Genomic DNA, 26579 nt, shown 5'->3' with positions numbered 1-26579 from the left:
AAACATAGCTTTATTATTTTCCTTCAACCAGAAGGTGTGCAAGATTGTATCAGGCATGAGAAATACAAATTGACAGGATTTTTTTGGATAATGGAAACACTTTCTGTGAATGGTGTGTCTGAGGTTCAGATACAATGTTTATCAACATCATTCATCTGCCCTGTCTTGTATTATAAAAACACTGTACAGTCTTATGAATATGATTAAATCCTGCATCTGCAGTAAGGCTCCTGCCCAAAAGAGCATTAGTCACAATACTGATGCTCAAGCTGTGATTTTTGACATTCAATTTCTGTTCAAGTTTGCTTTATGCCTACTTCTCCCCTTTCCCTAGCATTTATTAACAAAAGAGGTGCAGCTTTTACTCGAGGTGCAATGAAAAGTCAGGCAACCTGTATTAGCAGTGCCAGGAAAAAGGTAAAGGTGGAAATAAAAGAACACCAAGCGGCACATAAAATCAATCAGTTGCCCGTAATCCCGACATTATTACAAGTGTGTCAGAAAGTCCACTCAATTTGCTTCTAGATCTCCTTTATTAAATCCATTCCAGTCAAACTTTTCAGACTTTCTTAGGAGGAACTGCAGTTTCTCATCAATTTTGTGCAACCAATTAAAGGAACTCTGAAGCCTCCAGCCTTGTCAGGAAAAACACCATTGGCTTGCCTTTTTCATTTTCATCTAGAAAAACATCTGCCAAGTGATCCATGGAATTTTGTGGTGTGAACCCTTTGATTAAACAGCTTACATTGTGCCGAAAATCAGCATTACACAAACATTTCACATTCAAACTCAATGGGATATAGCTCATGAATGTCTCAAATTTTACTCTGAAAATCCTTTGTCTGCCCTTGGCTCTTCTGCTCGTTAAATCTTTAGGGTTGCCAAAATCACTATATTTTTTAAAGATTTCTCTCAAGTGAAAAAATGTTCTTATATTAAGCACTGATGTATGCCTAGGTTTTTAATTAGCAGGGAAAAAGAGGGCTATGTGACATTCAAACTTACTAAGCAATCAGTTGACCTAAAAAGGGTTGTCGTGATGTAAAGATGAATTCCAGGTATTGTATACTTTTACATACATTTTTTTTTACAGCTTGGACTAATGCAACCGTGCATTTCCCATACCTGGGTGATAGCTGGAACTGCTACTCCAGTGATTCCCATTTGCTTTTGTATCCCATTGTGAGCAGCTGGCCTGCTGCACTGTGAACACAGAAAGTTGGTCATTCGACACAGCATTCATTGGGAAAATACATAGCATCTCCTCTTAATGGCACCTAAGTGTTCTCTCAGATTGGACAAGGAGAATGTGACAACACTGTCCCATCTCTCCACCTCGTCCAATATGAGAACACTTTAAATTCATTAAGAAAATGCAAAGCATTCTTTGAAAGTCACAAATGCCAAGCGGACAACCTCCTGTGATCAGAATGCAACAGGATGGCCGCTCAGGTCTACTATCCTATGCGATTCAGGGCGGTGCAATTTTTTCAATCTGAATCACAAAAAAAGTAGTGCATTTACTACTTTAAGACGACTTTCACACTGGGCATTTTTCAGGCACTTTAGCATTAAAAAAAGCACCTGTAAAGCACCTGAAAGAAGCTGCATCTGCAATCCCAATGTAAAAGCCCAAGTGTTTTCACACGAAAGCGCCTGAAAAACGCTCCAGTGTGAAAGGGGTCTTAGCATTAAAAAAAAGCGCTTGTAAAACGCCTGAAAGAAGACTCCTCTTCAATCCTAATGTGAAAGCCCAAGTGCTTTCACACTGAGGCGTTGTGCTGGCAGGGCGTAAAAAAACAGTCCTTCAAGCAGCTTCTTTGCAGCGCTTTAGGAGCGTTGAATACACCGCTCCTAAAGCGCCCCTTCCCATTGAGGCTCTCTGAGGGGTCTTTACGGAGCTTTACCAGCGTTTTTCGGGCACTGGCAGTGTGAAAGTGCTCTGAAAGCACTCGCAATTTTACATTGGGATTGCAGATGCTTTACAGGCACTTTTTTTAATGCCAAAGCACCTGAAAAACGCCCCAGTTTCAAAGGGGTCTAAAAAATGCAGTAGGATCCAGCACAGCAAAGGCACTGTGTTTGTTATCTGAGTGTGGGGTGTCATTCGAAATACACTGACATCCGCAGTGAACAGGTGCTTAAAGCAGAAAAATGGGTAACATGGTTTGTTGCGTATAGAGCTGTGAAGCCGCAGACTGGTTAGGTTGCCCATGCTGACCCGTGTCCACAGCCAAAAGCACCTACAGTGAGAATTAGAACTGAACCATGGAGTCTTGGAAGAAGGTGGTCTGGTCTGATGAATCACATTTTCTTTTACATCAGGTGGATGGCCAGGTGGTGTGTTCCTCTTACCTGGGGAAATGATAGCACTAGGATGCAGTATGAGAAGAAGTCAAGCTGGTGGATGCTTTGGGCAATGTTCTGCTCGGAAACCTTGGACCCTGTGGATGTTACTTTGACATTTACCACCTATCTAAACACTGTTGGTGACCAAGTACACCCCTTCTTGAAAATTGTATTCCCTGATGGCAGTGGCTTCTACCAGCAAGACAATGCACCCTGAAACACTGCAAAAATGGTTTGAGGAACACAAGTTTAAGGTGTTGACTTGGCTTCCAGATTCTCCAAGTTTCAATCCAATCAAGCGTCTCACAACTTACAGGACTTAAAGGATCTGCTACTGACTGGTTAGCGCCAGATACCACAGCATACCTTCAGAGGGCTAGTGACGTCCATGCATCGATGGGTCAGGACTGTTTTGACAGAAGAAAGGGGACCTACTCAATATTAGGTGTGTCATAAATTTCTGATCAGTGTATACATAGTTACATTGGGCCAAGCCAGACCAATATAACTAAGTATAAAATAACCACATCGGGGATTCTTCTTTAACAAGGTTCTGCAATGCATATACTCTTAGAACTAAGTAAGTGTCTCGCATGCAGAATGTTCCTAGCAAAAGATCAACCCAATGAGAATACATGAGAATGAGTGAGTCTGCTTGACCAAGGGGCTGTCAACAATAGCCTATAAGGAATAAAGTTGTTATATTGGTCATTTTGTTCTTCGCTGTGTTTTTATTCTTTGTATATGTATTTATAATTATGTTTAACCACCTGGGATCCTGCCTTTTGTCTAAAGATGGCCACACGGTGGCTCTCAAGTGCTCCTCCGGCCACTGGGGGGCACGTGAGCGCCGCATCACTGAGATGCTGATGCACGTGCCGGGCGGCCGCGATGTCCGTCAGGCACCCATGATCAGCGGTTACACAGACAAGGACGTGGATCTGTGTGTGTAAACACACAGATCCACGTCCTGTCAGGGAGAGAGGAGACTGATGCTGTGTCCCTTGTACATAGGGACACAGATCGGTCGCCTCCCCCAGTCAGTCACCTCCCCCCACAGTTAAAAACACCATGCAGGGTACACATTTAACCCCTTCCTCGCCCCCTAGTGTTAACCCCTTCCCTGACAGTCACATTTATACAGTAATTAGTGCATATTTATAGCACTAAGTAATCGCTGTATAAATGCGAATGGTCCCAGAAATGTGTCAAAAGTGTCCGATGTGTCCGCCATAAGGTCGTGGTCCCAATAAAAACCGCAGATCGCCGCCATTTCTAATAAAAAAAAATAAAAAATTCTGTCCCCTATTTTGTAGGTGCAAACCAGTCGCTTATTGCGATTTTTTTTTTTTTTACCAAAAATATGTAGAATACGTATCGGCCTTAACTGAGGTAAAACAATTTTTTTTATATATATATTTTTGGGGAATATTTATTATAGCAAAAAGTTAAAAAAATAGTTTTTTTTTTTTCAAAATTGTCGTTCCTTTTTTGTTTATAGCGCAAAAAATAAAAACCGCAGAGGTGATCAAATACCACCAAAAGAAAGCTCTATTTGTGGGGAAAAAAGTACGTCAATTTTGTTTGGGAGCCACGTCACAGGACCGTGCAATTGTCAGTTAAAGCGACGCAGTGCCAGAAGCTGAAATTTCGCCTGGGCAGGAGGGGGGTATATGTGCCCAGTAAGCAAGTGGTTAATTTGTATGTAGCACCGTGGCCCTGTGAGATACGACATTTCGTTCTACTGTATGTCCTCACGTGTAGTAGAATGACAATAAAGCTTGACTTGACATTCACACAGATAAAATGGTTAGAAATACATTTATACAAGAGATTGTGTAGAAAATATATTAAAGCAGTTTCACCTATCTTTAGAACAGGAGCATTCTTTACAATTCCCCACTACCATAGCACCCTGAACGAGCACTTGCAACACAGGAAATACACAGAATACACTTAACGGTGTGAAATGTGTTATTATTTATAATAGGGCAGATGTAGGAAACAGCATCAACAGGAGGCTGGAACAAAAGCCATTACAGGCAGTCCTCAAATTACAAACAACTCCTACATACGAACGGCCTCAAATGCCGGTCATTTGTGCTCCACGGTGGTCCTGGATACCTCCGAGCACCTCCAGACACATCCTACGCTGCAGTACTACATGTACTAAATGGCCAGAAGAGCCCCAGATAACATAGCAAGAGCCCGGAACATCCCACATCCATGCACGGGCGGAAGTTACACTTCCAAATGCAGTGTTCTGACCCGAAGTTACACTTACAAATGCAGTGTTCTGACCTGAAGTTACACTTCCAAATGCAGTGTTCTGACCTGAAGTTACACTTCCAAATGCAGTGTTCTGACCCGAAGTTACACTTACAAATGCAATGTTCTGACCTGAAGTTAGACTTCCAAATGCAGTGTTCTGACCTGAAGTTACACTTCCAAATGCAGTGTTCTGACCCGAAGTTACACTTACAAATGCAGTGTTCTGACCCAAAGTGACACTTACAAATGCAGTGTTCTCACCCGAAGTTACACTTACAAATGCAGCGTTCTGACCTGAAGTTACACTTACAAATGCAGTGTTCTGACCTGAAGTTACACTTACAAATGCAGTGTTCTCACCCGAAGTTACACTTACAAATGCAGCGTTCTGACCTGAAGTTACACTTACAAATGCAGTGTTCTGACCCGAAGTGACACTTACAAATGCAGTGTTCTGACCTGAAGTTACACTTACAAATGCAGTGTTCTGACCTGAAGTTACACTTACAAATGCAGTGTTCTGACCTGAAGTTACACTTACAAATGCAGTGTTCTGACCTGAAGTTACACTTACAAATGCAGTGTTCTGACCCGAAGTGACACTTACAAATGCAGTGTTCTGACCTGAAGTTACACTTACAAATGCAGTGTTCTGACCTGAAGTTACACTTACAAATGCAGTGTTCTGACCTGAAGTTACACTTACAAATGCAGTGTTCTGACCTGAAGTTACACTTACAAATGCAGTGTTCTGACCTAAAGGTTACACTTACAAATGCAGTGTTCTGACCCGAAGTGACACTTACAAATGCAGTGTTCTGACCTGAAGTTACACTTACAAATGCAGTGTTCTGACCTGAAGTTACACTTACAAATGCAGTGTTCTGACCTGAAGTTACACTTACAAATGCAGTGTTCTGACCTAAAGGTTACACTTACAAATGCAGTGTTCTGACCCGAAGTGACACTTACAAATGCAGTGTTCTGACCTGAAGTTACACTTACAAATGCAGTGTTCTGACCTGAAGTTACACTTACAAATGCAGTGTTCTGACCCGAAGTTACACTTACAAATGCAGTGTTCTGACCTGAAGTTACACTTACAAATGCAGTGTTCTGACCTGAAGTTACACTTACAAATGCAGTGTTCTGACCTGAAGTTACACTTACAAATGCAGTGTTCTGACCTGAAGTTACACTTACAAATGCAGTGTTTTGACCTGAAGTTATACTTACAAATGCAGTGTTCTGACCTGAAGTTACACTTACAAATGCAGTGTTCTGACCTGAAGTTACACTTACAAATGCAGCGTTCTGACCTGAAGTTACACTTACAAATGCAGCGTTCTGACCTGAAGTTACACGTACAAATGCAGCGTTCTGACCTGAAGTTACACTTACAAATGCAGTGTTCTGACCTGAAGTTACACGTACAAATGCAGTGTTCTGACCTGAAGTTACACTTACAAATGCAGTGTTCTGACCTGAAGTTACACTTACAAATGCAGTGTTCTGACCTGAAGTTACACGTACAAATGCAGTGTTCTGACCTGAAGTTACACTTACAAATGCAGTGTTCCGACTTACAATCAAATTCCACTTACGAACAAACCTACAGTTCTTATTGTGTTCGTAACTCAGGGACTGCCTGTACACCTATGCCCTGTGTGTAATGTGAGGGTACAAATGATCTGCACCAGCCATTACACGGAGTGGTAATGTGCCATGGGGCTGTAGGGTGTTAATACCATGGGAAACAGCTTTGGGTTGACCACCCTCAGCACATCTAAGATATTGGTTTGATATTTCAAATTTACCGAGAAGAGTCACTCCGCTATGACTGCATTTCTGCATTTAGCTATGACAGTACAGGAGTGGTGGGAAACGGATATATATAGTGTTGTACATCAGTTTATACATGTCTTTAATCAGGGAGTGGCACACTGCAATGAAAGATTGGGCTATAAAATTCAAAGCCTTCATACATCAATATGTTTACTATGCCTTTGCATATACTGGAAATCTGAATAAGAATGAATGTAGAAAGAGCCGATTAGAATGTATTGTGCTGGTGCTAGACTAGAAAGCTCTTGCCATCTTGCTGAGATTTCAGCTGTACTTGTGTAGTAAAAAAATAATGCTTATAGATATACAATAGTATTGCATATAGTACAATGCAATTATAGTACAATGGAATTGTTACAGGCGTGCTACTAATCATATGCACAATTCTGATCATATACAGATCCCTGAATGAAGAAATGCAGGCTACATTTGCATCAAGAGCAGATCAAAAAGGAGTATATTTTTTAATTGCCAGGGGGGTAAAATAAATCACACATTCAAAAAAGTAGTGCATTTGTCCTGGTGGTCCCTTATTTTAATCCATAGCTACCAGTAGATAATGTGGAGATTGGATCACATGAATAACTTGTCATCCAAGGATGTGATAAATGTCAAGGTGGAACATGAAAGTTGTTAGAAATGCATAAGTAAATAGAAGTTCATGTTTGAAACCCCAGGCAGTCAGTGCTATTGATAAATGATATAATATGTCATTACTATAATAACCTAAAGCAGAACTTCACTTTCTCAATCAAAATGAACTATTTTAAACCTTTAAAATAGATAGGAAAGTCGATTATATATATATATTTTTTTTTACTTTTTTATTTTTTTACATTTCTTCAGTGACTTCTTGGTTTCTAGGCCTAGGCAAATGAGGTCATACATCCCAGGAGTCTTCAGGAGGGGACCAGGAGTTTTCCCAGCTAAGCACACCCTCCTGCTTGCATGTCTGAGCTAAGGGCAGATGGATTCCAGAAAGTAAATTCTAGATGAATCATCCACCCTTATTCAAGTTGGTCACAGACAGAAATGCCAGGGGGTGTTTTTCAAAGTGATTTCTCAGAAAAGTAAAGAATGGAGAGCTTACTTATATAATATAATACATTAATGAAATAGCAGTTTTGGATTGAGGTGCTCAGATGCAGTGTAGTTCTGCGGTAAAACCAGGTGTCTGAGTGCTGTGAGCATGGTGCCTGCTTGCCCGCATCCAAAGAAATACACTCTATTATGGTGTATTATAATGTGCTGCACTAAGGCAGCCATTTTTTTACATTTGCAGTATACTTCAACACACAAAGTTTTCCCATCTGTGCACTTTGCTGTGCACTGTGAGTTTTTGTTTCCTGTATGAGGCTGCATCCACATGGCTGAATTTGCCTGTGCAGCATAAACACTTATGAATATTTTTGGTTCCTAGGATTACCTGGTGCTCTGTAAAGCCAACTATAGGCGTGTGTTAAAGTGGAGTTCCACCCAGTTATTTTTTTAAAGGCAGCAGCTACCTGTCCAGGGCGCCCACGATTTTGGAACCCAAAGCCGATCTGTCCCTCGGGTGGAGGCGCCGCCATCTTCGGTAAGGGAATCAGGAAGTGAACTTCCTGGTTCCCTACTGTGCATGCGCGACTTGGGCTGCGCGATCCCACTGGAAGGAGGAGGCGCTGGAAGTGGCGTAGATAGCCACGGGTGGCTCGGCTATCTATGTATTAGACAGGTATCTGCTTCTCCCCTCCCCTGAAAGGTGCCACCATGTGACACTGGAGGGTGAGGATTCTGAAAAGCGGAAGTTCCATTTTTGGGAGGAACTCCACTTTAACATACATTGTGGTCATGCATATTTTGCTGCACATTACCATAATGTCATAGCGTGAACCGAGTTTTATCAAATTTTTGGTAGATTTGGCCAGAAAAGGTGCTTAGAGGTTTAATTATACTTTATTCACACCAGTTATCTTTATATGGGTCCCATTACAGACCTTATTATCAGTGTAAAGAGGATTAGAAATGATTTGTGCAGACAACATGATTACTGCCCAATGCGCTCTCACAGTGCTTGCTGAAAGCACACCAAAACCATGTGACATAATAGAAGTCTATGGGAAAGTGCAGCTAACCCGCATGGAAACTGTGTGTGCCAGCATCACAACCTATGCCATGTCTATTTGACAAATACAATCATGTTGTCCAAAACTCTGGTAGGATTCATAGAAGGCTACATTTATATCTGGTTGTAGGCCATGTGATTCTCAGCATATTCTCTGGGAATTTTATTCAATGAGCCGAGTGCTTCCAGCATGAGAGTCTGTCCCGCTGTCTGTACATAAACTCTCATACTTTTGTTTTATTACTAAATCTACTGTTCAATTCTGAGATTATTAGATTTACAGTGCAAAAAATTGAACCAAAAAAAGACCAAGCATGACCTTATACATGTGAATAAGGTCAGCAGCCCTACTTGAAATATTAATGGAAAGCTGTTTTTAATATTCCCAAATTAATTTTAGAATACAAATACTGCATTGTGCAGCAGTACCTGCGTCACATACCTGAAATAAATCACATATTTATATATAAATATGTGGATATTGTTTATTCAGGATTACCGTAGTACATTTCTTCCCCAGAGACTGAACTTAATTTGTAGGTCGCTGTAAGCAGCCACCTAATGAATATATAGTGTGAAATAGAATCCTCTTGCTTTATTTCGCGGAATGTTCAATTTCCAAAAACAATAACTCTGCTAATTTCACAACACATAGAAACAAAATAAAATAATTAAAATACATCTACAGAGGCTCAAAATAGTTGTTAATTAAGAATATAGCGCAGGCTTCTCTGCAAAGCTTGGGTTTATTTTAATCCCTTGTTATCTGTATGCACTTTCAGTGCCAGCTTACAGAGCTCAATGCTCCAGCTCCTGGCATGAGGTTTCAGCCAATGCCCGTGTTTTTCTTCTGCCAGCATACATAGAAAGTCTAGTATAAAAGGCTAATCACCTTCCCCATATCCTCCATTCTCAGCAGCTGAGCGTCTCCCCTTTCTACAAGTCTGGGGATACAGATTATTTTTTCAGAACACTGTGCCCTGAAGCGGACTTGCTGGACTCTTTTACAGAAGGTAGCGTTTATTATCACACGGTATCCAAGCAGGATGGATATAAATAAATAAAATGGCATTATGTGGAGCCTGATGCACTTATGTTTCACTCACATTAGCAGAATCTTAGCTCTAGTAGGAATTCTTACCTGAAACCAATTGCTGGCCAGCCAGTCCTACAGGGACCATCCCAAGATTATTCATAGCAGTGGCCCAGGCTGTCGGGTCTGTGACTGACATGGTGAGGTGTGTTGCATCGATGGCTATACTTCCCAGAGCATCAGCTGCTGCAAACAAGTCAGAGAGTTTTAGTGAATATAAAAATGACAGCCCCTAGGCAAACATCCAAGTCAGTGCACTGATTTAGAGTGGCTTTTATATTCCTAGGCAATATTCCCGTTCGTTTAAATAAAGTTAGTTCAGCACAATAAAAAGAGAACAATTCCAAACGTAATCATTTTAAATTAATTTAATAACACGGTCCAAATACTGGCCATTTTCTGTTGAACCGGGGGCGATATTCGGCCTGCATGTACCAGCACCTAGAATCAGTGTCTTAAAGTGACACTAAAAAGGTTGTGTATTTTTTAAACAACAAACATGTCATACTTACTTCCACTGTGCAGTTTGTTTTTCACAGAGTGGTCCCGACCCACCTGTTCTGGGGTCCCACAATGGCTCTCGTGGCTCCTCCCTGCATCATTTAACCCCCTCTCTGGGAGGCTCTCTTTCCCAAGGGGGTTACCTTGCAGGCACGCTCCTGAGTCATACACTCGGCATCCATAGACGCCGAGTGTATGACTTGACCCCGCCTCATTGGATTTTATTGACAGCAGCGGGAACCGATGGCTGCGCTACTATCAATCTATCCAATCAAAGCTGGGACTCCGTGGAGAGAAGGACGGCGGGGACGCGCCCACAGAAATTCAGGGCTCAGGTAAGTAAAACAAGGAGGGCTAGGGGGCCGGACACTGCAAGGTGTTTTTTCACCTTAATGCATAGGATGCATTAAGGTGAAAGAACACATAGGTTTACAACCCCTTTAAGCTTTAACAGTTTAATTCTAAACACAGTAACAGGACAATTCTAATTATATTCCTATGCATTAACATAGGGCTTGGCAAAACTGGGGGATTACTGCAGTTAGGAGACTTGCAATCTTCATTTTGTAGATGGTATTGCACCTGCAATGTCACATGACTGTATACCCTACTCTATCCAAAATGAAAACATTTTGGCTTTATTCAAAGTAATTGTAAAGGCAACGTTAATTATTTTTTTAAAATAACAAACATGTCTATATTTACCTGCTCTGGGCAATGGAAGCGGCCGCAAACCACCTCTTTTCAGGTCCCCCTGCTGGTGCTCCTGCCCCCCCCCCCCTGTCCAGTGCCCCCATGGGAAGCTGGTTCCTATGGGGGCACTCGCGGGTAAGCCCCGCTGCTACGTACATTGACACAGACACTGTCCTATCCGACTCCCTAGTCACTGACTTTGATTGACAGCACTGGGAGCCAATGGCTCCCGGTGCCACAGCAAAGCCAGCGAGACCCAGAAGTGAGGGGAGAGAAGAGCTGCAGATGTGCATGGTGCTGGATCTAATGAGGTCTCAGGCAAGTAAAAGGGAGGTGAGGAGGGATTTTGACACCTAAACATGTTTTACCTTAATGCAAACAGAACCAAACGGAACTGCGTTTGGTGTAAACTAGCACTGACCGAGTGTTTCCTTTTATATATTAGTGCTCAGGATAAAATACAATGCTAATGCTACACAAGTTACTTGATTGAAATGAAGTTGTATGTTTAAATTCATCATATCCTATTTCCTATTTTATATCCTAATTCATCAAGCCTAACCCACACCCACCTAACAACTGTCCCCGAGGCACCCCCCCATCAAATCATTCTCTGAAGCTATTACCCTTTGTACCACCACTCCCTCCCTTTAGAATGTAAGCTCTATGAGCAGGACACTCCTGTACCTTCTGTATTGAACTGTACTGTAATTATGCTGTCCCCCCTATACATTGTAAAGTGCTGCGTAATATGTTGGCGCTATATAAATCGTGTATAACAATAATAATAATAATATCCCAAAGAAAGTTAAAGAACTATGGCTGGTTTTACTGTGTTTTTTCTGCTCTGATAACATGAGCAAAGAAAAATATAGGCAACACTGCTCTGTGCATTGGTTTGAGAAGAGCATAAAAATGGATATACGTTTCTGCCAATAACCTGTGACTTTGTTTTATCAGCGGCTCTGAAATGGCAAATCTCCCATGAATAGATTCACTGTGTCCTACATTGTAAGTACGCTGTCAGCGTTGTAAAAGGCAAATTATTTTATGCTTGGAACCAACCTTGTCAAATATGACATATCAAATGCAACAAACACTGACTGTTCAACCAAGGGGATGTGCTGACAGGTGAAAGAGAAAAAAGTTACATTAAATAAATCACAATGCGGAATGTGTTGGACTACACATACACAAAGTCAGATTTATGCAATGTTGTGACCATCTTCTGAATGCACCAAGTAAAAATGACAACAGATAACAAGTTAAATAACAGGGATGGAAAGTTTTGAGTCTTCCTTCTCTTTTCCACTGATTGTGCAAAGGTAAGCCGCTGGCTAGGTTTACCGAGATGCCAGTCTACCTGACAAGAGCTACAAATCAGATGCCAAAACTTTTATTTCATCAATGAAGACAGCAACCAGTCCAGCTTATATATATATATATATATTATATATATATATATATATATATATATATATATATATATATATATATATATATATATATATATATATATATATATATATATAAGGGCGAGACATGGGAGAGAGAGAGACAAAGGGAGAGGGGGGAGGGGAGAGAGAAAGAGGGAGAGGGGGAGAGAGAGGGGGAGGGGGAGAGGGAGGGGAGGGAGAGAAGGGTAGGGGGAGAGATTGAGAGGGAGAGGGAGAGGGGGAGGGGGAGATGAAAGGGAGATAGAGGGGAAGGGGAGAGAGAGAGGGGAAGGGGAGAGAGAGAGGGGAAGGGGAGAGAGAGAGGGGAAGGGGAGAGAGAGAAAGAGAGGGGGAGGGGAGAGTGAGGGGGAGGGAGAGGGGAGAGAGAGAAGAAGGGAGAGGGGAGAGAGAAAAATAGAGGGGGAGGGAGAAAGAGAGGGGGAGGAGAGAGAGGGAGGAGAGGGAGAGAGTGAGAGGGGAGAGAGAGTGGGGGAGAGAGAAAAAGAGAGGGGGAGAGAGGGTAGAGAGAGGGGTGAGAGAGGAAGAGAGGAGGGGAGGAAGAGAGGAGGGAGAGAGAGGAAGAGAGGGGGAGCAAGAGAGGGGAGAGAGAGAGGAAGAGAAGGAGAGAGAGAGAGGAAGAGAAGGAGAGAGAGAAAGAGAAGGGGAGGGAGGGAGAGAGGAAAAGAGGGGGAGAGAGAGAGGAAGAGAAGGAGAGGGGAGGAAGAGAGGGGGAGGGGAGGAGGAGGGAGGAAGAGAGGGGGAGGGGAGGAGGAGGGAGGAAGAGAGAGGGAGGGTAGAGGGAGATGGGGAGGAGGAGGGGGGGAGGAAGAGAGAGGGGAAGAGGAAGGAAGGGGGAGAGGTAGAGAGGAGGGAAGGGGGAGAGGAGGGGAGGGGGAGAGAAAGAAAGAGAGGAGGGGAGGGAGAGAGGGGAGGGGGGAGAGAAAGAGGGGGAGGGGAGAGAGAAAGAGGGGGAGGGGAGAGAGAGAAAGAGAGGGATAGGAGAGAGAGAGGGGCAGGGGAGATGGAGGGGAGGGAGAGAGGGGGAGGGGGACAGAGAGAGGGGGAGATGGAGGGGAGGGAGGGGGAGATGGAGGGGAGGGAGAGAGGGGAGGGGGAGACAGAAAGAGGGAGAGGAAAGAGAGATAGGGGAGAGAGAGCGAGATAGGGAGGGGAGAGAGAGTGGGGGAGAGAGAAAAAGAGCGGGGGAGGGAGGGAAGAGAGAGAGAGAGAGAGAGAGAGAGAGAGAGAGACACACATAGGGAGGGAAGGGAAGAGGAAGAGAAGGGGAGAGGAAGAGAGGAGGGGGGAGAGAGTGGAGGGGGGAGAGAGTGGAGGGGGGAGAAAGAGAGGAGGGAAGAGAGGGGGAGGAAGAGGAAAGAGAGAGAGAGATGAAGAGAGGGGGAGATAGAGAGGAAGAGAGAGAGGAAGAGAAGGGGGAGGGAGGGGGAGGGAGGAAGAGAGGGGGAGGGAGGAAGAGAGGGGGAGGGAGGGAGGGAGGAAGAGAGGGGGAGGGAGGGAGGGAGGAAGAGAGGAGGAGAGGGTAGAGAGAGAGGAAGAGAAGGGGAGGAAGGGAGGAAGAGGGGGGTAGGGGGAGAGGGGGGAGGGAGGAAGAGAGGGGACGAGGAAGGAGGGGGGAGAGGAAGAGAGGAGGTCAGGGGGAGAGAAAGAGAGGAGGAGAGTAGGAGGAGGGGAGGGGGAGAGGAAGAGAGGAGAGAGAGAGAGAGAGAGAGGGGGGAGAGATAGAGAGGGGAGGAGGGCAAGAGGGGGATAGGAAGAGAGAGAGGGGGAGAGGAAGAGATGGGGAGGGAGGGAGAGGAAGAGATGGGGAGGGAGAGGAAGAGATGGGGAGGGAGAGGAAGAGATGGGGAGGGAGCGAGAGGGGGAGAGGAAGAAATGAGAAGGGATGGGGAGGGAGGTAAAGGGGTAGAGGAAGAGATGGAGAGGGATGGGGAGGGAGGGAGAGGAAGAGATGAGAAGGGATGGGGAGGGAGGTAAAGGGGTAGAGGAAGAGATGGGGAGAGATTGGGAGAGATGGGGAGGGATGGGGAGGGAGGGAGAGGAAGAGATCGGGAGGGAGGGAGAGGAAGAGATGAGAAGGGATGGGGAGGAAGGTAAAGGGGTAGATGAAGAGATGGGGAGGGAGGGAGAGAGGAAGAGGGGGAGGAGACACAAAACTGTATCCCCAGGCATAGTCTGTCAGCATTTCTCAGTACATATTATTCCCATGTTTTCAATCATAAAAGTGACAACTAACCTGGGTTGCAGTAACAATCACATAATCCTCAAAAAAGTAATTTACAACTGTTTTTCATTTTCTTCCTATACATAAAACATTTTCCATTCTCTTTTTATACATAAAACATAGTACTATTGTAAATTTAAAGTACATCATAAAACTTTCAAGTCAATGTCTAAAAGGCATTGTCATGTTTATATTTTGAACTATTCAAGTATGCTAAAAAGCTCTTTTATCTGGAATCCCATATACCCAAAAGCCAAGTATAAAGCTGTAAATGATTTTGACGTCCCGTTATAAAATCATGTATAAATTATGTCAGCTAGAACAAAACAGACATGTATTTAAATGGGAATGTCAGCTTTCGACAAATAGTTTTGAAACAACAGAAAAGTATAAAAATCAGGTACATATACAATATGTTTGTTATAATATAATAAGAAATGCTCCCCAGGGACCCATTTATTATTGTCTTCGAACCTGCCAACTGTGTCCATCAAAATAAACCTGTCTAATGTACCTGGAGTGTACCCTGTGTCTGCATGGGTTTCCTCCGGGTACTCCAGTTTTCTTTCCACACTCCAAAGACATACTGGTAGGTTAATTGGCTCCTGTCTAAATTGGCCCTAGTATGCGTATGTATGAATGTGAGTAACCTTAGGTTGTAAGCTGCTTGAGAGCAGGGACTGATATGAATGTACAATATATATGTAAAGCGTTGCGTAAATTGACGGCGCTATATAAGTACCTAAAATAAATACATAACTAAATATCACTCACAAGTGAAGGCTCTAGGATTGCACATCTGCAATAACATGTTTATCTCCTGATTTTAGAAGCACGCTCCTGAGACCCAACTCATCTTTTTAGGGCCAGGTCACACCAGATGCAGTCCTGTGCACTTTTTTTCTGCACTAAAAATGCATGCACAGTGTTTTCAATGTATTCCAGTGGCTCTAGTTCACACCAATTGCAGTCAGTTCCAAGTCAGATTCCGGTGCAGAAACTGACCGACAACTGACTGGAACTGACTGCAGTGGTGTGCACTAGAGCCATTGGAGTACATGGAAAACACTGCATGCATTTTTAGTGCAGAAAAAAGCGCACAGAACTGCATCTGGTGTGAACTAGCACCTAATGGTTTTGTGAGAGTGCAGATGACTGATAGGGAGGGGAAAATTATAATGTTATCAGAAAGTGGGAGCAGCTGAGCGCAACACCTGGAACCTAGCAACTGACTGTGTAGGTTACAGAACCTAGAGCCAAGGATTACCATGGTTAGTGGTAACATATTTGCAGAAACAAGCATCAATGAGTGGGTAATTTTCTACTACAGGTATATTCATGGCTGATATTTGTTTGTGGGAGTTTTTTGTACACAGGTGCATATACCCAGTGAAGTGACTGGCCCCAGGTAATACAAAAAGATAAAACAGATACTCCTACATAAGTTCATACGTTGTGCCTATTTATCTGCAGTCTTCTCTACATTCAGTCAAAGTCCAGAATATATACAGCTAGTCTAAGCTGTCAGAAAGAACACTCTGCAAAGTTCAGTAAGGAGAGCTCTGAGAGCTGATTGGAGGGAAGAAACACACATCCTTCACACAGCACACAAGGACAGAGTTGAGACCGTCAATCAGCTGCAGATCGCTTCCATCATCTTTTTTTCTCTTGGGGTCAGGAAAACTTCAGAAGTGGTTCATGCTGATAGCAGAGAAATGAAACAGCACACAGAAAGGACACTTATGCCGCGTACACACGGTCGTATTTCGGCATGAAAATAAAATGTCCAAAAAACTATGTTTTTCCAACTTCATCATTAAAAACGATGTTGCCCACACACCATCGTTTTTGAAAAATGATGAACAAAGCGTGGTGACGTACAACACGTACGACAGAACTCTAAAGGGGAAGTTCTATTCGCCTTTGGGCTGCTTTTAGCTGATTCCGTGTTAGTAAAAGACGATTTGCGCTTTTTTGTCTGTTACAGCGTGATGAATGTGCTTACTCCATTATGAATGGTAGTTTTACCTGAACGAGCGCTCCCGTCTCATAAATTGCTTCTGGGCATGTGCGGGTTTAAAATGTTGTTTTTGCCCACACACGATCATTTTGTACAACAGGAAAAACGACATTTTGAAAAACGACATGAAAAAATGCAGCATGTTCAAATTTTTTTTTGTCGTTTTTCATAAGCCGAAAAACAATGTGAAGCCCACACACAATCATTTTAAATGACGTTTTAAGAAATTACGTTATTTTTAATGCCGAAAAACGACTGTGTGTATGTGGCATTAGTGCTCTGAATTGAGACACACTATAGAGGGATATACTTTGTTCATATTTCATGTCTGAGGTTTTAAGTTTCCAAGGCTGAACATTTGGTCAAGTAGGTGACTCAGCTCCCTAGATTGTGTCTAATTTTAATGTCATTGACATTTTAACAAAATTTGGATTACAATTTGACTGTCTTTTGTACTGTTGGAAAACAACATGGTACACGCTAGAATTCTCCTTTAAGTACAGGATTGAAAAGGAATATGTACAGCCGATCAGTTAAGTGGTTAGCCGACCAAAAAGTGATGATTTACTTTCCAATAGAGCCCAGTGGGCCAAGTTCACAGGACATAAGTCAACTGGTTAAACTTTTCAGCATCTATTAGAAACTGAAATATCAGTTTTAGTTGACCAAACCCTTTAATGCTATTATACATATCCTCATATTGTACACTAAATGTACTGTATATTAATCAACAAACAGACAACTGTATTTATGTAACTTATGCAGTTTCCCCACATCCAATTTGCATGACAGGAGACTGATCGTCTCTAAATGGAGACGATTCACACATCTCCGGGGCTTTTGTGGTCAACACTGGAAAAGGGTCCTTTGGTTACATTTCAGGTCTGAATTCAGGCAAAAATTCGGACCGGATTTGCACTTGAAATGGAGAACAGGGATGCACCGGACCCCTTGCTGAGACCTGCGGCCGCAACTAGTGTGAGCCCGACCTAATCGTTTTTCTAGAGATTTTAATTGAAATCTAACCATGCTTAAGCAGTATATTGAATGATGCAGTAAAATAAAATATTAAAAAAACTATGTTTTTCTCGACGTGAAAATACAGCAGGTTCTACATTTTTTTCGCCCATTTTTCTCATGGAGAAAAATGCTCTGGTGCATACACACGACCGTTTTTCATGACCAATTAAAAAAATGGCATTTTTCTCGTCATGAAAAACGGTCATGTGTACGCGGCATTAGGGATACAGATTCTACACATTAATACAATGCTACAACATCATCATGTAAAAATGCATTTCCTACCTGTAGCCATTTTTGCAGGGTGTTTCTGTTCAGTGCTTTCAACTATGGATACAGCTCTTAAAGCATTGTTATCATTCTGAGACATGAAAGCTGTTTCCTTAATTGAAGATTCCACTAGCAACTCGTTAAACTCTAAATGGAAAAGAAAGAGAAATTAAGTTACACAATATTATAGGCAAAGTGAAAAAAACAACTATTTTATCCCTTGTCTAAACATTCATCCTTTTCAGCAAAAATCTGGTGATTTCACTGCCCCATATGTAAACCCTAACAATGAACTGTTATTTCAAATATACCACTAAAAGCATTTAAGTATATCTTGTTCATAACGCCAAAAAAAGAAAAACTGCTAATACTGCCAGAAATTGAGTTTGATCTTGTTACCAGATTTCACTGAGAATAAAAAAAAAAACTTCACCCCTATGCTTTGAAGAAGAGGTAAATGTCCAAAACCACTTCCTATCCTAGGTCCTGGGGCAGTGATGGCGAACCTTGGCACCCCAGATGTTTTGGAACTACATTTCGCTTGATGCTCATGCACTCTGCAGTGTGGTTGAGCATCCTGGGAAATGTAGTTCCAAATCATCAGGGGTACCAAGGTTCAGGGGAACCAAGGTACCATGGGTAACAATGCTGCTCATCCACAGACACAGTGACGTGAGTGAATGCTGGCACTCTAGGACAGCAAGTATGTTCTTACAGGACTGCTAGGTGAAACATTTACCAGCAGTTAAAGTAGAACTATAGGCAACACTTGTTTTCATTTTGGATAGAGTATGGGAGGGTTACAACCCCTGTTGGTTTATTTTTTGCCATCTGTGTCCCATTGGAGAGATTTACCTTCACTTCATGTCCCATAGCCAAAACAAGAAGTCAGAGGATATCCCTTAAAATTAAGGGAATCCTTTTGGGACCCCCAGGTCACCAGAACGAATGTTGGAAGATTTCCCCTCTATTACTTTTCTGGGGAAAATACTAAATTTGGGATTTTCTTTTAGGCCTCATGTGCACTGCAGCTGCTAAATGGACATTTAGGAGCATTTGGGCGTTTTTTTCAGCAGCCCCTGAACTCTCCTCATTTTTATCTTATAGGCACATGTCCACTCAGCTGTTTATAGTAGTTTAAATGCAGTTGAGGTTAGAAACATTTTGTTTAAAGCAAAAAAGACATCTGTGTGGCTTCATGCACAGATGTCTATTGAAGTCGCACCTGAAATCGGCAAAAGTAGTTCAGGAACTACTTTTGCAAATCGGTGAGGTGCTGCAAAATCGGTGTCGCACCAATTAAAACAGTGCCATTGCCTCCAATAGGCTGCAACTTGATCACTCAAATCGCATGACAAATCGCTCCAGCAGGAACCTAGGCTCATTGGTAATGATAAATGGGACAAATAGAGAGGGTGAATCTCCATTACGAGGGCACAGACAGCAATAAAAACTGACAGGTGTTCTAATCCATCTCCACTTAATGCAAAACTAAAGAAAAAGATTTGCTTTTAGTTATAGATTAACACTGCTGATATCAGGTAATTGTAAGTATTCAAATTACTGTGTATTTTCAGCAAACTAGCTTGACTGGTTAATATGCATATGCATTAAAAAAAAAAATACATGTTTGCATTTCTACCCAGTGGTATGCAAGTTTAAAACACTAAAAAATAAGCTGCGTGATTCATGAAAGTGAACAGCCATGACATAAATCCTGAAAGGGAAAGCTTCGATTAAAGGGTAAAAATGAAAAGTAAAAGCAATAAGACACTGACAGGCATGCCAAGCAGAATTTCATGACACACAACACAATGAATAGTCAATGTGTTTAGAATAATCCCTCCAACTAATAGTGCCAAGAATCTGACATTCCAACCGTTGTCAACCTTCCCAGAATGACTAAATTCTGGGTTTGCAGAATGCATGAAATTGCAACTTCATATTTGGTGTATAAAAACCATACAATGCTAATTATGGAGCCTCAAACTGATTATGATTGCCGGCTTCTCATTTTTGTACTTTTGGAGCATCCTCTCACCTCCCACATAAGTCAATAGACAGAAATAAGTTCAATGTAGATAGCAATCTATAGCTTGGCCAACAATACAAAAATTATAGCAGGAAATAATGAGCCTGGAACATACCACCATAAATATATATGCAGTGTCAATGGTATACATCAGGGGTGTCAAACTCAATTTCAACGTAGGCCACATCAGCATTATGATTGCCCCCAAAAGGGCCGGTTGTATCTGTAAGATTATATGTCCAACGCATCCCCTCCCCTTTACATTAGATGTCAAGAGCCACCCCACCAACAGAAGTTGAGTCCCCTACTCTCCCTTACATCACAGTGCACCCCCCTTTCCTTATGCTGCTGCTGGGAAGAAGCTGGATGCATTGCTTGAAAGCAGAAAGTAGGGGACTGGAGTAGGACCAGAGGAGGGCAGGAGAGGTGCGAGGGCCACATAAAATGGCCTGGATGGCCGGATTCGGCCCACGGGCCTTGTGTTTGACACCTGTGGTAAACATCTTCAGCATGCATCCATCTGAGTGATTACAATTATGCACTTGCCAATAACTAAACAAGAATGCTGGATAATTGTATATATATATATATATATATATATATATATATATATATATATAGATAGATAGATAGATAGATATAGACACTGGCTGGCAGGATTGTGTACGTGTCACCTAGGTTTCTCCCCTACACATGGCTAGGAGCTCCAAAGTTTGTGACTGGTATAGAGAAAACAAACCTTTTGATCTTTCAGAACCTCAATAAGTCTGGTCCTAGAGTCTGGAGACTTTCTTTGTAGAGCTTTAGGCCCCTTTCACATGGAGGAGTTTTTCAGGCGGTACAGCGCTAAAAATAGCGCTGCTATACCGCCTGAAAAACTCCTGCCCAGCTACCTCAATGTGAAAGCCAGAGGGCTTTCACACTGAGGCGATGCGCTGGCGGGAGACAAAAAAATCTCCTGTCAGCAGCATCTTTGGAGCGGTGAGAGGAGCGGCGTGTATACCGCTCCTTCCCATTGAAAACAATGGGAAACCGCGGCAATACCGCCCACAATGCGCCTCTATAGAGGCGCATTGCGGGCGGTATTAACCCTTTATCGGCCGCTAGCGGGGGTTAATACCGCACCACTAGTGGCCGATTCCCGCGCCAATCTAGGCGGTATAGCGCCGCTATTTTTAGCAGCGATATACTGCCACCGCGGCTACAGGTCCAATGTGAAAGGGGCCTTAGGTGGGATAAAGCCTTCCTTTCTAGGTCCACATCTTACAAACCATGTTATCAATCTGTGTTTACTGATGCTCAGGGCAACTGTGGGAGTATGCTGCTGGGTAAAAAGACTGATTGCCAACAGAACACAAAAAAAAAAAAACATGGGCTGCCTCTTTGTTTTGGTGAACTCATTAGGGGGCAACCTGCTAGTAAAAAACTAACCCGAGTTTAGTTAGCAGGTTGTAAGAGCAGATGTTTGAAACTGTTTGTTTACTGCCTTGCTGATAAAATGCAACAGGACAAGCCTGCTATGACTCTTCCTATGTTTCTGTCTTGTACACTGTTTATCATCAGCATTCCAACTGTAGAATGCAACAAGAAATGTAAGGGTGCAATCAGGGTGGCCAATATAAAACACAAAAGGCACATAGTGGAGGAGAGTAAAAAAAAAAAAAAAATTCTTTAAATACATAAATAGTAATAAAGGGAGGTCAGATGATATTGGTCCCATAAAGAATGGTGATAGGAATCTGGTTACCAAGAATGGAGAGATGGCAAAGCTATTGAATTTATTCTTCTCCTCAGTCTTCACAAGGGAATTGGCGGGGCTTCAGTAACCAAAACTGCAATGTGTATCTTCATGACATGTCACAGGAAGCACCCTCATGGCTAACAGAGGACAGAATTAGAATTGGAAAACAACACTAAATAAGTCTCTTGGACCAGATGGTTTGCACCCGAGGTTCCTTTAGGAACTCAGTCAAGTAATTGCCAGACCATTGTTCCTAATTTTTACGAACAGTCTACTGACTGGAATGGTACCAGCTGATGCTTTGAAGAAAAGCCAACGTAGCACCATTTTTTTTTAAAACGGCTAAGTTACATCCCTGAACAGGGCAGGCAGATGACAGGACCATGTCCCCCTCTGCATATACAGAGCAGACAGGGGCACAGCCCACTCTACTCTAATCTGATCTGCCCAGATGGAAGTGGACGGATCCCCCCTTCTGTTTTTTAAGCGGATCGAATTAGAGGTAGGTGGGTGTAAATGGCCACAAGTCCGTTTACATCTGTAGCTCAATAGAGGTGAACGAAGGGTCCAATTGGGTCAGACTGATCGTGTCAACGGGGCCTAAGGCTGCTTTCACACTTATGCCCTGCGGTATACCCACACCGAGGGTGCAGCACAGTGCATCTCTGGCTTTCCTGCGGGTTTGCTGCACTTTCTACTATACCTGCAGGTATGGTGCACTTTCTGAAGTGCACCAACCCACAGGAAATACCAGAAGTCTATGGCTCAGTGCAGGTAACTCGCAAGTGCACCTGCAGATCAGTTTGAAAGCAGCCCAGTAACCACTGCAGAACAGATATGTCCATATATACACTGTGATTTTAGTAATAAACTTACTTTAAATAAGAGTCTTCCAGTCAGGTATCACCAGCTGTTGTTGTCCCAGGCAGAGAGAATTTGTTATCGCTCCACCTGTGACAGGAGTTGGCACTATACATGAAGCATCGGCTTATGCCAACCCGCCATCCCAGAGCAGGAGGTCGCGGGCCACATCAGAGGGCTCCGCGGGCCACATGTGGCTGCCGGGCCGCTGGTTGGGCACCCTGTTAGCCTAACATAAATTTTATGCAAGTTCTTGGAGGGGATGATAAGGGACTATATACAAGATTTTAGTAATGACAACTTTATCATTAGCAGTAATCAGCATGGATTCATAAAGAATCGTTCTTGCCAAACCAATCTATTAACCTTCTATGAGGAGGTGAGTTGCCATTTAGATAAAGGAAGGCCCGTAGACGTGGTGTATCTTGATTTTGCAAAAAGCATTTGTTACAGTTCCCCATATAAGTTTACTGTAAGAAGTAAGGTCCATTGGCATGGAGTGAACACATTGCTTGAAAACTGGCTACAGGGGCAAGCTCAGAGGGTAATGATAAATAGGGAGTACTTGGAATGGTCCAGGGTAGAAAGTGGGGTCCCCCCAGGGTTCTGTCATGGGACCAATCCTATTTAATTTATTCATAAAAGGACCTGGAGAATGGGATAAACAGCTCAGTCTCTGTATTTGCAGATGATACTAAGCTAAGCAGGGCAAAAACTTCTCTGCAGAATGTGGAAACCTTGCAAGAAGATCTGAACAAATTAATGGGGTGGGCAACTACATGGAAAATGAGGTTTAATGTAGAAATGTTTTAAATAATAGGGGGAGAAACTTTAGGGGAATCTATGATGGAAAAAGGACCTGGGGGTCCTAGTAGATGACAGGCTCAGCAAGCATGCAATGCCAAGCTGCTGCAAGCAAAGCAAACAGAATATTGACATGCATTAAAAAGGGGATTAACTCCAGAGATAAAACAATAATTCTCCCGCTCTACAAGACTATGGTCCGCCCGCACCTGGAGCATGCTGTCCAGTTCTAGGCACCAGTCCTCAGGAAGGATGTGCTGGAACTGGAGAGAGTCCAGGGAAAAGCAAAAGGGGGGGATGTGATTTTAATGTACAAATACCGTACTGGTGAACCCACAATAGGGATACAACTTTTCCACAAAAGGGAATTTAATAAGACACGTGGATATTCACTAAAACTAGAAGAAAAGTGGTTTAACCTTAAACTGTGTAGAGGCTTCTTTACTGTAAGAGTGCTTAGGATGTGGCATTATTTTCCACAGGCAGTGGTTTCAGCAGGGAGCATCGATAATTAAAAAAAAAAAAACTATTAAGGACCCGAATGACCACAACATACAGGGATATACAATGTAATACTGACACAAAATCACACACATGGGTTGGACTTGATGGTCTTTTTTCAACCTCATCTACTGTGTAACTGTGTAAATGCCAATACTAGCTGAGCCTGTGCCCTCTAATATATATATATATATATATATATATATATATATATATATATATATATATATATATATATATATATATACACACACACACACACACATGCATACATCTATACACATACACACACATGCACACACATATATGTAAAATGATTTATTGATTGATTGAGATTAATTGTGATATATATCAATCAATCTACAGGTAGAATTAAAAAAGCAAAACGGTTCTTCCTACTACTAATTTGGACATTCATTTTCTTTCAACTCCTACACTTTCATTATAAAACTCTTAATGATCATTCAGCCCTGAGAGTCTTTGAAAAAATCCTTCAGATATAGTTTATTATGAGTTCTGACAAGTCTTGCTTAAATATGTATACATCCCATTACAAAGCACAGCGGGGATATTTCCAAAAGTTATAAATTAAATGGCTTTATCTACCAAGGGAGCACATTAATCTGAAAACTCAGCTATTAAAGTTTACTTAAAATCCTAATGAAAAATGTTCAGGACTAACAGACTTCTTGAACTAAGATAATACTGCCGCTGCTTGGTCTCACATTAAAGGTTCCATATAGACGGCTTACTGTTCTTATGTGAAATGGCTACAACAAATTTCTATAAAAGAAAGCTAGGTTGATTATTTGGTGCCGAAAAGACAGGAATGGGAGATTATCAAGTTTTCAACAAGTGTCTTTGCAACAAGATAATATATAGAAACCGATTAAGAATTACTGTAATGTTGCAAACGCTAAACACAATGACAATACTTTAATATAACTTAGAGTAAACATAAATGCTGATAATAAACATCTATTTTTTTCTTTTCTTTTTTAAATATACCACTGAAAGCATCGTCTCCCTAAGACAGTAAGGCTACATTACACATAGTTGGTTTGGCCCATGAGCATCAAATATCACAGCATATTTAGGCACCCAGGAGGTACAGGTGCAGCGTCCAGTCCCACTTCCTTTAGCGTGTCAAAATATATGACAGTTGAAATATGCAGCCACTATACGCTGTATCTTTCGAATGCCCAAAAATACTGTGATTTGATGCTGACAGGCCAAACCACCCATGCACTTGAGACCATAGCATCCTACTGGCAGGATCACTAGGTTAAAATAAAGCAAATAAAAAATAAAATAAACTAAGCAGCCAACACACTTAAAGAGGAATTAAAACCTGATGGGTTTACTTCCTCTTTGTTTCCCTGCAAAGGTAAAGCACAATGAGCTACTATGCATCTCATAGTAGCCCATTATGTGTCACTTACCTGAAACCGAAGCCTGCGATGTCCCAGATTTCCTCGCCTCCATGAAGCGTCCATCTTTCACCCTCTTCCTTCTGGGTATCGCTGCTCCGGCGCTGTGACTGGCCGGAGCAGCGATGACATCATTCGCGTGGGAGACGACACTTACGGCATGATGCCATTCAGCAATGGCATGCTCAGTGCGCCTGAGCCGTTGTCTACAGCATGCATGCGCCGTAGACAACGGTTCATTATTTATTGCAAATATCTCCTAAACCGTGTAGGTCTAGGAGATATTGCAAGCACCTACAGGTAAGCCTTAATCTAGGCTTACCTGTAGGTTAAAGTTCTCAGAGAGGGTTTACAAAACGTTTTAAAACGTTGGATACTATCTGTCAAGTTATATCGTTCAGGGAAGGTTGTAAAAAAGTCCTGTGTACATAAAGCCTTACTTCCCTCCACCTAAAAGATTTCAGTTTGTAGGTCACATTAAGGATGGAAAAAGTTCTCAAATGATTTATCTTTGTCTCATTTTTTTTACATCACAGAAACCTGATATTTTACACAGGGGTGTGTAGACTTTTTATATCCACTGTAATGGTGTAAATCCCAACAACCAATCAGAACCCACCATTCACTTATAAAGCTTTGGTTAATATAAATATTTGAATTTGCACCATTGTACCTCTCTATGATTATAATACATTCCTAAATGTAAAATAAAACACAGGTACGATGCAGTATAGTATAGAAAAAAAACAAAAATATCATAATCCAGGCACCACAATCAAAAACAGGGTAAGAATTTTCCAAAAAGCAGAATACTGCTGCTTACATCATTAGAGTTCAATGTGCACATTCACATATGAATGAACAAAAAAAAGTAGACCAGATAGTATAAGAACAAATGGGAATTCAATTCTGTAATACAAAATAAAGTCTTTAAGTAGCAAAGCAAATTTAAATCACCGCAGATCACTAAAGTCGTCAATCCGTCTGAAAATCCATGAAACACACATTCTGTAATGGCTATAGATGTATCAGGATCCAAGGTAACTGTGCCTCAAGCTCAGGTGTCAGCTCTATGGAAAATGTTGTACTAGAAATGGATTTTACTATGACTCCTACAGCCATTCTACTTACTTGTGCCTGCTGGAATCTTACTTGTGCCATCCAAGGTGCCACTGCTTCACCCTGTACCCCAAAGTCAAGCCTACATCTGCCTCCTGTTAGAGTCTGCCCAAGTTCAAACCTACCACAATGTCAACTGTTTTATTCCCAAAAAGAGTGCCTTCCACATGAATCTACCTGTTGCAATCCATGGTAGCAACCACAATAACATTTCCTGTATAAACCCTGTATAATAATAATCGCTCCA

The 26579-nt window shown here is 42.2% G+C and overlaps 1 protein-coding gene across 4 annotated transcripts in view; it reads right to left on the bottom strand.

The window, feature by feature from the left end:
• Nucleotides 1-26579, bottom strand: part of ENOX1 (ecto-NOX disulfide-thiol exchanger 1) — a 641692-nt gene that overhangs the window by 214159 nt on the left and 400954 nt on the right. For 3 of the 4 annotated variants that reach the window (XM_040341292.1, XM_040341291.1, XM_040341294.1), the window contains exons 5-6: nucleotides 17860-17991; nucleotides 9711-9848 (exon numbers count right to left, since the gene is read on the bottom strand). In XM_040341292.1, the coding sequence (XP_040197226.1) occupies nucleotides 9711-9848; nucleotides 17860-17944 (223 nt within the window). In that variant the 5' untranslated portion in view covers nucleotides 17945-17991. The remainder of the gene's footprint in view (nucleotides 1-9710; nucleotides 9849-17859; nucleotides 17992-26579) is intronic. The other variant, XM_040341293.1, reaches the window with a different exon arrangement.

The sequence above is a fragment of the Rana temporaria genome, chromosome 2, assembly GCF_905171775.1.
Source record: "Rana temporaria chromosome 2, aRanTem1.1, whole genome shotgun sequence".
NCBI lineage: Eukaryota > Metazoa > Chordata > Amphibia > Anura > Ranidae > Rana > Rana temporaria.
This window is presented reverse-complemented; position numbering and strand designations above follow the sequence as displayed.